This window comes from Simochromis diagramma, unplaced genomic scaffold (genome assembly GCF_900408965.1).
Source record: "Simochromis diagramma unplaced genomic scaffold, fSimDia1.1 OVJJ01000753.1, whole genome shotgun sequence".
Lineage (NCBI taxonomy): Eukaryota > Metazoa > Chordata > Actinopteri > Cichliformes > Cichlidae > Simochromis > Simochromis diagramma.
The window spans coordinates 3,004,436-3,017,726 of record NW_024387523.1 but is presented as its reverse complement, the minus strand read 5'-3'; the positions used below and the strand labels follow the sequence as shown (position 1 = coordinate 3,017,726).

The following is a 13,291-nucleotide window of genomic DNA, read 5'->3' as shown; positions in this document are numbered from 1 at the left end:
ATTATATAAAATATATATAAAATATATTCTAAATGTACATTACATTGCACTGTGTTAATCTGTAGATCTTTCAGAAAAATTCATTCAATGATTCAAATCTTTTTCCATGTCCTGTTTTTAAATGTATTTAATGACAAGTGTTAACACTCTTTGATTACCGTATTAATTTCAAACATTGCATCTGAAACCACAACAAAAACATCGTCTTTTGTAATTGAGTGGTGAAATTTTCAATTTGCTTTTAGATTCAATGTTTAAGTTAAAGTTTATTCTCACAGATATATGATTTGAGATCTGTTTGACTGTCTTATGCTACTTTCATCTAAACCTGTTATATCCACACTGAATTTTGTTTAACTCGACTTTTATTTCATCTCAGCTCTTTTTTTGTTTGCATTTGCAAATGTTTAGCGTGTTTAGTCAAGTGAAAAAAGACATCTGGTAACAGTTTGAACAACTTTTTGTTTTCTATGTCTTAACTAATAAAATAGATTATGCTTCATCTCATTTGAATTGCTTGATTTTTTTTCATTGTGTACAACATTGAATGCAGAATAGTCCATCTAATTGTCAAAATCTGCTAACCTTATATTTCATAAATTGCACTGATATGGAGCAGCAACAAATTCATCAACAACTGATAAAAAAAACAGATGAAACAAACTTGACAGCTGTTTGCCAAACTAAGTCAACTGGCTGTTTGTGTGATCAGATTTGTAAATTTGGAAAATAAGTTTCAGTTACTTTCTTTTCATGTGTAACTTTTGCTACACTTCTGTCATGGTGGATCAGCAAATGTGTGAGGAGAGTTGTTTGTAAATAAGTTAAGTCAGTGCATTAGGCCTGAGCTCAGGCTCACAAACTCAGGCATTCTCTCAGGCTGTACCTGTACCATAAATTACAGAGTACTCAACAATTTTAGTGGTAGCAGTGGTTATGCTGATGCAAGGCCGGCTCAGTTTTTACAGACTACAATGGATTTATCATGTGCTTGCTGTAAGTTTGTGTTAATGTTTTTTTTTTTTTTGTCACTGGTAATTCATATTGGAGCTGCATTAACTGAAACAGTTAACTAAAAAACTCCCTCTGTGAGTGTCTCACAGGATCTGATCTCTAACTAGAAGCCAGAGCGATGTGCTTGAAACTCACTGTTTAACCTTAACACAATGTGTTCAAAATCCCTTTGAGCTTGCACAACTCTGGCTCACCATACAGCTGCAACAGCACAAATGGCCGGCTGGAAAATATTGAAATATGGTTGCAGTAAAAATGTCAGAGCACTTGCTTTGTTACATCACAATGTGAAATGTGAATAAGCAGTTAAACTGTGTACAAATCCCAGGAGCAGCCTGCACAGCACAGGTTGGATCCTTTAATATGCTTGAGGCAGGTCACTGGAAGGTCGGTGATTCCTCTGTGACCTTCTCATCTTGACCCTTTAAAACTTCTGCCCTGATCCCAAACATCCACAAACTAAAACCTGTGCACATTTTGCTTCTTTTACAGGAACACAGCACTGACACATTAATATATAATGTAAACACACTGACCACAAAAAGGGGGGAAATTAAGTGAAGTAAGAGAATTAAAGGGGAAAACGAACACATGATGTTAGAGCCAATCTATAGAGAAATATTTTTGATACTGTTTCAGTTATTATGTTACATGTTTGATTTTGTATAATATGTTGTTAGAGAATAAATGCTGCGCGTTTAATTTGTGTCGGGCAAGAAAACATTACAGCGCATGTGTGGTAGCAGGTTAGAGTGAGCCAGGACGGCAATGGAAATGTGCGCTGTAGCAGCAAATAGTTTTTTGACCGTGACATCTTTTGTTTGTATGTACGAGTCAGAAATCAATCTGAACAGCTCACATTAAGAAGTGGAAGAATTATTTTTTCGAAGCTTTGTACAGAAATTCGCCACTACATAAAAGTCAAAAAACTAGCCAGTAACGGAGGAATGTTTTCCGCGGTGGAGCCACCGACTGAGACATAGAAAAATCACCGGATCGTCGGCATAAGGACGCCTACACACAACAACACGGCGAACAAGAATGCAATTATGCAGTGTTGCTGTGTACTAAAGATGAGGAGGAAAAGGAGGCTGACCAACAACTTTGGTTTCAGCCAATGTCAGAACGATGTTTGCAGTTCATTAATAGAGTTAATACATGGATTGAAATACAAACATGTGATCAAGAGATAACTTCCATGGACAGTGCATCCAGAGTGTCAAAAACATCTAGAGTGTCAAACACGTCTAAAGTATCCAACACGTCAAGGGTGTCGACAGCATCGTCAGAGCGCGTCAAGGAAGAAGCTAACAGAGCAGCTCTGATGGCACGAGCAGCGTCACTGAAAGAAAAACAGGCTCTAGAGTTAAAAGAAGCAGAAATTAAAGCTGCAAAGGAAAGACTGGAAATTGAAACAGCCATTGCAGTGTCTACTGCCAGAGTGAAAGTGTATGAAGAATGTGAAGGGGTTAAGTCTCAAGTGAGTGAAACCAGACTTACGGTAATGCCACGTCGTGACCGACTGAAGATGAATAACGAAAATGGTCATGGCAACGTAAAACACACACCAGGGAAGCCAACAGAGATAGAGAGGTCTGCCTCTTGGAGGAATCCTGGTGATCCAAGTACTGCAGCAGGGGCCATACCTAAGACACATAGAACTCCACTGCAGGGGCCGAGCCAACGCAAAGATGGTGTCTCACTTCAGGAGACCGGACCAAGTGAGCTTTATCAAGTTATGCAGAAACAGGCAGATATCACAGAGATGTTTGTAAAGAACCAACAGCTGGCTCGGTTACCACAAAGGGATGTGCCAGTGTTCCACGGAGATCCTTTGGAGTACAGGTCGTTTATGAGGGCATTCATGCACGCTATTGACACCAGAGCTGATAGCAATTCAGACAAGCTATATTTTCTGGAGCAGTATACTCGAGGCGAGCCTCGTGATCTTGTGAGGAGTTGTCAGCATATGCCTGAACATCGGGGGTATGAAAGGGCTCTGCAGCTGCTTCAAGATAAATATGGAAATGAGTTACAGATTGCTAGCACGCTAATTGAGAAGGCATTGAAGTGGCCACAAATTAAGGCTGAAGATGGAAAGGCGTTGAGCGCATTCTCTGTATTCCTGGTGAGCTGTCGTAATGCCATGGAGGATGTGGACTATATGGAAGAGATGGACAACCCTGCAACTATGAGGGTCATCATTTCCAAGTTGCCATTTAAAATAAGAGAGCGCTGGAGAATCCATGCATATGATATCCAGGAGTGGCGCTGCAACAGAGCAAAATTCACAGAGCTGGTGGCCTTCGTTGAACGCCAAGCAAAGATCATGTCCGACCCACTCTTTGGCGATCTTGAAACAGCAGTGTCAGACAAGGTTATGAAAAAGCCACAGCAAGGAAATAAGTTGAAGAAAGACATTAGACATGGGAGCAGCTTTGCTATCAAGGTTAACCAAGGTTCAGAAATGGACAAAAGAAGCAGAGTGAGTAAGAACCAGAGTGACCTGTCACTCAATTGCGCCTTCACAAGACCTTGCATGTTCTGTGGGAAACTTCATACACTGCAAGAGTGTTACAAGATTAGAGAGGAGACTCATAAGGATAGAGTGGACTACTTGAAGAAAAACGGACTTTGCTTTGGATGCCTGCTAAAGGCTCACATGAGCAGAGATTGCAAAAAGAAGATGGTGTGCGAGGTTTGTTCACTCAATCATCCAAGTTTGTTGCACTTCTCAAGTTATGAGGAAGAGAAATCTCCCGCTGAGGTCAATACGGGTAGCACTGCTAAGGGCCTACCGGGTTGTTTGAAGAAAAGGAGACAAGGGCCTGTACTGGGGCTGGAGGCAGCTGCGTGCTTGCCATTGTACCTGTAAGGGTGAAGTCCTGCAAGAGTGACAAGGCTGTGGAGGTTTACGCTTTCATTGACCCAGGTAACTCTGCATCGTTCTGCACCGAAGCCTTGGCAAGGCAGTTGAAGGTGCAAGGCAGACGAACCGAGCTAACGTTGAGGACCATAAATTCCAAAAGTCGAGAGGAGAGTTATGTGCTCACAGAATTGGAAGTCAGCAGTCTGGCAGACAACAACTTTATCGCACTGTCAAAGGTCTTCACACAGAAAAGTATTCCTGTTTCCAGAGAGAACATCCCACTCCAGAAAGAGGTTGACAAGTGGCCGTACCTACGCAAGGTGAGGTTGCCTCATATTGAGGCTGAAGTGGAGCTTCTCATTGGAACTAAAGAATACACCATTTTGGAGCCATGGAAGGTGATCCCAAGTGAGGACAATGGTCCATATGCCGTAAAGACAGCACTTGGATGGATTCTGAATGGACCACTCAGAGAAACAGATACTGCAGCCAATGATGTACAACCATGTGCTATTGTGAACAGAATAGCCATCGACAACGTGGAACAACTGCTTGTACGACAGTATAACCACGACTTTCCAGAGCGTCACTGTGATGATAAAGCACGAATGTCTCAAGAGGACCACCACTTCATGGAGTCTGTGTCAAGCTCTACTCGTCTCACTGATGGGCACTATTCCATAAGTCTTCCTACGAAGAAGTCGTGCGTTCAGATGCCGAACAATCGAAGTGCAGTGTTACAGCGTGCACTGAGCCTTCAGCGCAAGCTGAAAAGGAATCCTGCACTCCATGAAGAATACACTGCCTTCATGAGTGACATGTTGAGCAAGGGATATGCCGTTGAGGTTCCAACAACACAGTTAAACCGCAAGGACAACAGTGGTATATTCCCCACCATGGGGTATACCATCCACAAAAAAAGAAGCTGAGGGTGGTCTTTGACTGCGCTGCCAGCTACCAAGGAGTTTCACTGAATAGTGAACTCCTACAAGGGCCAGATTTAACAAACTCATTGATCGGAGTGCTGACATGGTTCAGGCAAGAGTCTATCGCCTTTACAGCAGATATCGAAGCAATGTACCATCAGGTGCGTGTCCCGGATGACGATGCTGACCTGCAGCGCTTTCTGTGGTGGCCAGCAGGGGACCTCAATTGAGACATTGCTGAGTACAGGATGATGGTGCATGTCTTCGGTGCGACTTCTCCCAGTTGTGCCAACTATGCACTGCGAAGAACAGCAGAGGAGAACCGCAGCAAATCATCACCTGAAGCTGTAAGCACAGTTCTGGAAAAATTTTATGTTGACGACTGCTTGAAGTCTGTTGCCACGGAAACTCAAGGTATGGAGTTATACACAGACCTCACTGAATTGTGCTCTGGTGGAGGATTTCACCTAACAAAATGGACAAGCAACAGTCGTGCCTTGCTCTCATTCATCCCTGAGCATGAGAGAGCCAAAGATGTCAGAGACCTGAAATTGAACCATGACCTGCTGCCTATGGAACGTGCTTTAGGAGTTCTATGGTGCCCTGAGTCTGACGCATTCAAGTTCAGGATTAACATCAAAGAAAGACCTGTCACGAGACGTGGAATACTTTCCGTCACCAGCTCCATCTACGACCCACTGGGATTCCTTTCCCCAGGAACTCTCCCTGCAAAAATGATCTTGCAGCAGTTATGCAGGGAGAGTCTTGCTTGGGATGATGAGATCCCAGAACAGCTCAGTCATAAGTGGAACAAGTGGTTACGAGAGCTGTGCCAGCTGTCAGAGGTAACCGTACCCAGGTGTGTGAGACCATTGGACTTCGGTCCTGTCGCAACAGCACAGCTCCACCATTTTTCTGATGGGAGCGAAAGTGGATATGGAACAGCATCATACTTGAGGATGACCAGCAATGACGGACGGGTTCACTGTACGTTAATGATGGGAAAATCCCGTGTGGCGCCCCTGAAGCAAACCACTATTCCACGAATAGAGTTGACTGCAGCTATGGTTGCTGCAAAGACAGACAAAATGTTAAGAACGGAGCTTCAGATGAATCTTCTTGAATCTACATTCTGGACTGACAGCACAACTGTGTTGAAGTATATTGAAAATGAGAATCTTCGCTTCAAGACATTCGTGGCCAATCGCGTTGCGGTCATCAGAGAGCTAACAAATCCTCAGCAGTGGAGGTACGTTGGTACAGCAATCAATCCAGCTGATTGTGCATCCAGAGGGCTTGCACCATCTAAGCTCATGAAGAGTCTAAGCTGGTTCCACGGCCCAGCTTTCCTGAAAACCCCAGAAAGACAGTGGCCAGAAAGACCTGACAAGGAAAGGATTGATAAAGATGACAGCGAAGTGAGGCATGCAACCATGGTACATCTCACAAATGCAGCTGAGAATGTTCACACGTTGAACAAGCTGATCGATCACTATTCCAGCTGGCATCGAGTGAAGAGAGCTGTGGCATGGATGATCAAACTCAAAGACTTACTGCTACGACGATGTGAAAAAAGGAAAGAGACGTACGTTAAACAGAAAGAACAAGACAACGAATCAATGCAGACAACACTTACCCTGAAAGATCTGGTGCAAGCTGAGACAGAGATCATTAAGTTCTGTCAAAGTCAACAATTCCAAGAAGAGATCACCATGTTAAAGAAAGGCAAGTGTGTGACAAAGACTAGTCACTTGAGGAAACTTGATCCCGTGATGCAGGGCGGAGTTTTGAGAGTTGGTGGTCGCCTCACAGCTGCTGGGATGCCAGAACATGTGAAGCACCCAGTCATTATCCCAAAGGGCTCACATATCACCACACTGTTCTTGCAGGATATACATGAGAACATTGGGCACTGTGGAAGACTGTATATGCTTTCACGGCTGCGACAGAAGTATTGGATTCCATCCGCTAACTCAGAAGTGAGGAAGTTTCTGTCAAGGTGCGTAATCTGCAGGAAAACTAGAGGCAAACCACTGGAACAGAAGATGGCAGATTTGCCAGAGGATAGGCTTCTACCTGATGAACCCCCCTTTTCTAATGTTGGGGTGGATTACTTTGGACCGTTTGATGTGAAGCATGGCCGCAGCACAGTAAAAAGGTATGGTGTGTTGTTTACCTGCCTTACAACAAGAGCAGTGCACATTGAAATTGCGCACACTTTGGACACTGATTCATGTCTGAACGCCATCAGACGCTTTGTGTGCAGAAGAGGTCAGGTATCTGTAGAGCTGGGCGATATAAGATTTTTTCATATCACGATATGTTTTTTTCATTTCAGGCGATAACGATATCTATCACGATATAAGCCAAATAACTATATTTGTAAGATTTAAATGTGCCGTTGCTCACAAGTAAAATGTGAAATAATCAGCAGCTTGTTTTGATTTAAATATTTATTTCCAATAAGTTCAACAGGGTAGATGTACTTGAGGAACATGAGACTTTTTCAGATAAATAAAGGCAAATATTGCAAACTACACAAAAGGCAGCCGCTAAAGCGTTTAAGTTTCAAAATGGAACAAACAAAACAGACGACTAAATTGTCAATTTCACTTAGAAACAAAATATTAATTCTAAAAATAAATCTTAGTTTGTTTTACAGAAGAACAGACAAAATTGACTAACTTTTGTCAATATCAAATAAACTGAGAACTAAAAGGAAATTCTCAATCTCTCCTTGTTGTATAGCTTAGCTTTTCAAACAGTTTTAACAGTTACTTTAGTCTGACAAAAGCCGAATGATGAATTAGCGCTTCCAGTCAGAGATTGAGCATGCACCGCTTTATTGTATTTCCAGACTTGCTTTCGGCACAATTTACAGTGCGCGCTACTCTGTTTTTTGTCAGACTTGAAATAGCTGAAATACCTTCACACTACGGAACTTCTATGGCTCTTCCGTTCGACAGTCTCTCCGGCATTGGAACCATCATCTGTTTTCTCTTCGGTAACCTTCGGTCATGCTCGGTTGATTTTTCTCTAGTCGGCACACTCATTTCCTCCATTACCGGGCGGCACGGCAGCCGGCTGCTTCCCAAACAAATACACATGTGCGGCTTGGCACTTGTGCTGTACGTAACAAGTCACGTGACGTGACACTGCGGCTGTGATTGGATCGGCTCTGCGCTACTTAATTTGGATTGGCTGTTGTTCTTTTTTCTTTTTTTTTTAAAGAGGACAAGAGAGACGAGGCCTATCGCAATAGTTTAACTTTTCTATCGAGGAAAAGTTATTTCGCAATACATATCGTTATCGTTCTATCGCCCAGCTCTAGGTATCTGTCATGCGTTCAGATAATGGCACCAACCTAGTCGCTGCTGAACGGGACTTACGCGAAGCCATTCAAGAGTGGAATCAGTCAAAGATTCTAGATTGTCTCATGCAAAAGGGAATCCAGTGGGTATTTAACCCACCCGCTGGTTCTCACTTTGGAGGGATATGGGAAAGGCAGATCAGACCGTGAGGAAGGTCCTGAGTTCTATACTGAAGGAACAGTTGGTCAATGATGAAGGTTTACTGACACCAATGTGTGAAGTGGAGTCAGTACTAAATGACAGACCGCTGACTACAGTAACAGATGATCCAACAGACCTGGAACCACTGACTCCTAACTACTTGCTACTGATGAAGAAAAAGCCGGGTTTGCCTCCTGGACTTTTCAGAAAGGAAGACTCATACTCCCGCCGCCGTTGGAAGCAAGTGCAATATCTTGCTGACTTGTTTTGGAAGAGGTGGGTGCGCGAGTACTTGCCTATGCTTCAAGAGCGTCAAAAGTGGACTCAGGTCAGAAGAAACGTAACTGTTGGGGACATTGTAATGGTGGTCGACGAGTCAGCACCAAGAAGCTCGTGGATGTTGGGGAGAGTTCTTCGTGTCATTCCAGATGCTAAGGGTCTGGTGCGCGTGTGATCATCAAGACAAAGATTAACACCTTAGAGAGACCCATTGACAAGCTATGCTTGATCTGTGAGAATGTCATGTAACTTGGAATGAGAAAATACAGTATATGTTCTGGTCGGTTACAGGTTTTGTGAAAGATAATATGAATGACCATGTGTGATACAGGAAGTGTTAATGTTATTTGGCTCTTTTGTAAGTGTTCGCTAATTGTCAGTCTTCACGCCCTCCAATTAGGGGGCTGGAAATGTTAGAGCCAATCTATAGAGAAATATTTTTGATACTGTTTCAGTTATTATGTTACATGTTTGATTTTGTAAAATATGTTGTTAGAGAATAAATGCTGCGCGTTTAATTTGTGTCGGGCAAGAAAACATTACAGCGCATGTGTGGTAGCAGGTTAGAGTGAGCCAGGACGGCAATGGAAATGTGCGCTGTAGCAGCAAATAGTTTTTTGACCGTGACATCTTTTGTTTGTATGTACGAGTCAGAAATCAATCTGAACAGCTCACATTAAGAAGTGGAAGAATTATTTTTTCGAAGCTTTGTACAGAAATTTGCCACTACACATGAGACCAGCATAAGGATGTTATAGTATGAGCTGATTATGTTTACTTAATTAGTTGTTTCCTTACTTTTTCCACACTAAGCAGCAGAAAGAACTGAGATTTTCAGAGTTCTTTATATATTTATGCATTTGCACACTCCTCCAAAGACACATGCACGTGTGCACATTCACACACAGACAACTTCAACCCTCAAATACAGTATAAGGTTACATAGTTAATATGTGTTAAATTACATGTTAACACCTACAACCAAAATGGTTTTTATCAATGTTTATGTTTTATTTCTTTCACTTTCTGTATTTTTGCTGCTTCGTTGTTGATACCTCGTTAATACCTTTATACCTATTTCACACCTCCTACATCACCACTATTGCGTAAGAAAAAGATGCTCACAAAATGGTATAGAAATGGGAATTTAAAAAGCACACACACAAATGTTGAAAGGCCATTCAACGTTCTACCTTTAAAATGACCATTTAAAAAAATTTTGTAAACATGATTTTTATACTGGTTTAATACTGTCATATATTTTAGGAAGGCAGACCCATTCATTAGCATTAGCAAACTCATCTCTTTGTCAACCCATCACTATTTCATACAAGCATGTAACAAGTGAGGCATTTTAAATGCTTCATTAGAGGAAAGCACAAGTTAATACAGAGAAAAGTGTTTTCTGTAAATTTATCCCCAGATAAACCTGAGTAACATCATCATAAGATAATGTATCTGTGGTTAATCAAGCAGCAGGTCAGAGTCCTCAGTCCTACACAGCTTTGTGACCTACATGACTCAGTCTCTTTCTAATCTCCACATCCTGTGGATGTCAAATGATGCAGGTCAGCAGAAGAAGTTCTCGGCCAGCTTCCTCATTCTTTTATTGTCAGTGGCCTTAAGGGGACGCTCTTCATCTTCAGGTTGCTCCTCTGTGATGGTGGCCCCTTTCAGCTTATCTTTATCAAGGTTTGGATGGAAGAACGTATAATAAATAACTTTAAATAACAGACCAAGGACGTAAACTGCAATAACACAGGCAGCCGTGGTTAAAGGGTGTGTCACAAAATCAGGAGGATCTGTGCTCATCTTCCAGCACCACAAACCACAGAGGATGCAAATATCAATAAGGATATACGCGTGATAGAGCACGGACCTGATCCTCATCCCCTTGGCCACACTAAACCAGTTAAAATACCAAATGAGGCCAACAGTGGTTCTGTAAAGCCATTCTCCACGAGGGTCATCCATGAAGCTGGTCTTGGATCGCCAAGCGAAGAAGAATAAAACCAGCCAAGAGCAGATGAAGTGGGCGAAGATGAAGCAGGGCAGCACGGAGGCGAAAAGAGCGAGAGCAGCGATGCGAGAAGAGATGAGAACCAGGTTCCAGATGAAGTAGAAAACTAACGAGATCATGTGGTGTTTTTCCTTCTCTGGCAGGAAGGTGCGCATTGAGTGATCGTAGGTGGTCAAAAAGGAGGCGATGGACAAAGTCGAGCCGATGGCCTTCAACACTGAGGAGAGAGCGAGGGGCAGAGTCAGAACAAACGCTGATTCTTTGTTAGAAGATCCAAGTAATTTACGAGTTCAAAAAGCAACCCCAAATATTTTCAAACATTTTTTGTCATTCAGTATTTTATTATTTCGACTGTATGATGATTGTTTTCACAGAAACAGCGATCATTTGGCATTTAACATTTTCACATCAACCAATTATAGCAGGTTAGTATATTTATTTCTCTTCTATTCACATCTCAGTGTGAGCTCCAGCAAAGATGCTTTTAATTGTCTGCTGCAATTTCACTTTCCAAAATCTGATGACCAGATTTCACACAAAAATTGAAGCAATTTTGAATTTGATGGCAGCAACACGTCTCATGGAGGCAAAAGAAGACTGGACGAGTAAGTGAACAATTTCAGAAACATGTTCCTCAGTGTTCCTCATCATCTACACTGAAAAAAAGGGATTGGCCAGCTCTTGGATTTACATAAGCAGCTTGCATGTATTTAACACAAGTGACTCATGCTTTAAAGTTAAGTGTAACTATATAGTGTAGCAACTACATGATTAAATTGTTCATATCATGTTCGAGTGAAATAAGTCAATAATATAGCTAATATGTTAAATCCTGCGACACTGCACAGGATTTCAGTCTTGCGTGCTTTGGATCGTGGTTTGAGGAAGGCATCCATCTCAGTCAAGTCGAGCAGCCGCCTCTACTTTTTTTTGGTATACTGAAAAAAGTAAATTGGGTGGTTGTTACATTAAAAAAGTCTAACTTGTAATTTGAAGAAAATAATTATAAATAATCATGTTTCTATGGTGAAAGTAATTAAATCATGTCGGATCTGTATGAAATTCAGCAACTTAATTTGTTCCTGGTGAGATGACCTGTTACAATCTAGTAAGAGTGGTTAGTTTCTGGACTCATGAAATTAACAAGATCACATGAGTTTTCAAAAACTGCAGGAAAACCACTGGAGTTATAAGAGGCAGACAGCCACACACACACCACGTGTATGCCATCGCTTTGTGGTTCAAATCCACAATCCACTGGGTGTTCTGGTTTCCTCCCACAGTTAACAGTAACACAATTAGAGTTCGGTTAATTGGTAATTCCACATTTCTCCTGAATGTGAGTGTAAATGGTTGTTTGTCTCTCTGTGATAGACTTAACCTATCACTTTGGGGTTATGCCCCAGCCCAAAAGCTGAGTAACAAACTGTACCTGTAACAGGATCCAGCCGACATTTGTCCAGAATGATGGTGAGCATGAGAGCAAGCTGCGGGGCGCTCTCTGAAAACGTCTCTATGAAGCGCAAAATGCGGAGATCCTGTCTCAGAAACTTGGCCACACTCTCAGCGTCAGCGCGCTTTCTGTATAAGCTTTGCACAGACTTCTCCATGACTCCTGCATACCTGAGAACCAGAAGAACCAGTTACAACAAATCCTCCCACCAGACACGCTGAACTGAAAAGATCTCGAAGCAGAAAAGGAGCAACAAACGTCCGAACAAAACAGGCTTTACCCAATTATATTAAAGAAAAATCTACAGAACTTAAGTAGTAAAAAAGTAAGTCAGCAATTGATGTGACTAGCTTATATACTGAAAAGAAAATGAATGTATGATTCATGGGTCTATAAACAGAAACCTAAAATCAAGAGAAAATTAAACAGAACAATTTGTAGATGATTTAATGTTACTGCAGGTGTGTACTTCTGTAGTGCAGCTGCCAAACAAACAAGTTCATGTAAATTTATTTCCTATAAATCAAATATTTCAAGGAACAGGTGAGGAAATGTAAAGATGGTGCCTGGGGCTCTATTAACACACAAATATCATCATGAAACAACCTGAAGAAGATCCCCAGCTGGAAAACATGCAGCAGCTTGAGCTGGCACTGGCTTGGCTTCTTCTCAATCTTTGTCTTCATCTTAAAATCATCGTAGCGGTACCACAGCCAGCTGTACACCTGAACCAACATGGATGAGCCCAAGAGAAACAGCAGCAGGAGGCTGAAGTACACGTAGGCCTCCTGCTTGTAGAGGGACACAGCAGCCCATATATCCAGCCCTATATCAAGCAGGAAAGACAACAAGTTCACACAAGTGAAGAGAAAGTCCCGAGTGCAGCATTTAAACTCATCCTCAGAGCCCGGCATGCTGACTAGATGGCCTGCTTCTAAAGCAACTATATGTTAAGGTTTAAGACAAGCTCATAAACTGAAACTGAAAGAGGCAGTGTTTAAAAAACACCTCCTAGAAACTGATCCACACATCTTAAAGACATATAGTACCATTTTACACACATGCATACATATAATACATATAACTGTAGTATGTCCACCGAGACATGAATACAACTTAAAACAACCTAAAACTGTAAAAACAAAAATAAAAGAAGAAAAACTCAACGTCAACACATTAAGATTGACGAGAGAAAAATGAAAAATAAGCAACGATCTG

General features: G+C 41.9%; 2 protein-coding genes across 2 annotated transcripts; one reads left to right on the top strand and one right to left on the bottom strand.

The window, feature by feature from the left end:
* The first annotated feature begins 5,057 nt into the window (after positions 1–5,057).
* Positions 5,058–8,683, top strand: LOC120726460. The gene is made up of 2 exons (XM_040020055.1): positions 5,058–7,085; positions 8,141–8,683. The coding sequence occupies exons 1-2, from the start codon at positions 5,058–5,060 to the stop codon at positions 8,327–8,329; spliced, it is 2,217 nt and encodes a 738-aa protein (XP_039875989.1). The 3' UTR covers positions 8,330–8,683.
* Positions 8,684–9,344: 661 nt separating this feature from the next.
* On the bottom strand, positions 9,345–13,037 carry LOC120726464 (XK-related protein 8-like). Its single transcript, XM_040020063.1, has 3 exons — positions 12,680–13,037; positions 12,053–12,243; positions 9,345–10,837 (listed from the first exon to the last, which is right to left on the bottom strand). The coding sequence occupies exons 1-3, from the start codon at positions 12,985–12,987 to the stop codon at positions 10,170–10,172; spliced, it is 1,167 nt and encodes a 388-aa protein (XP_039875997.1). The 5' UTR covers positions 12,988–13,037; the 3' UTR covers positions 9,345–10,169.
* Between the last annotated feature and the right edge of the window lie 254 nt (positions 13,038–13,291).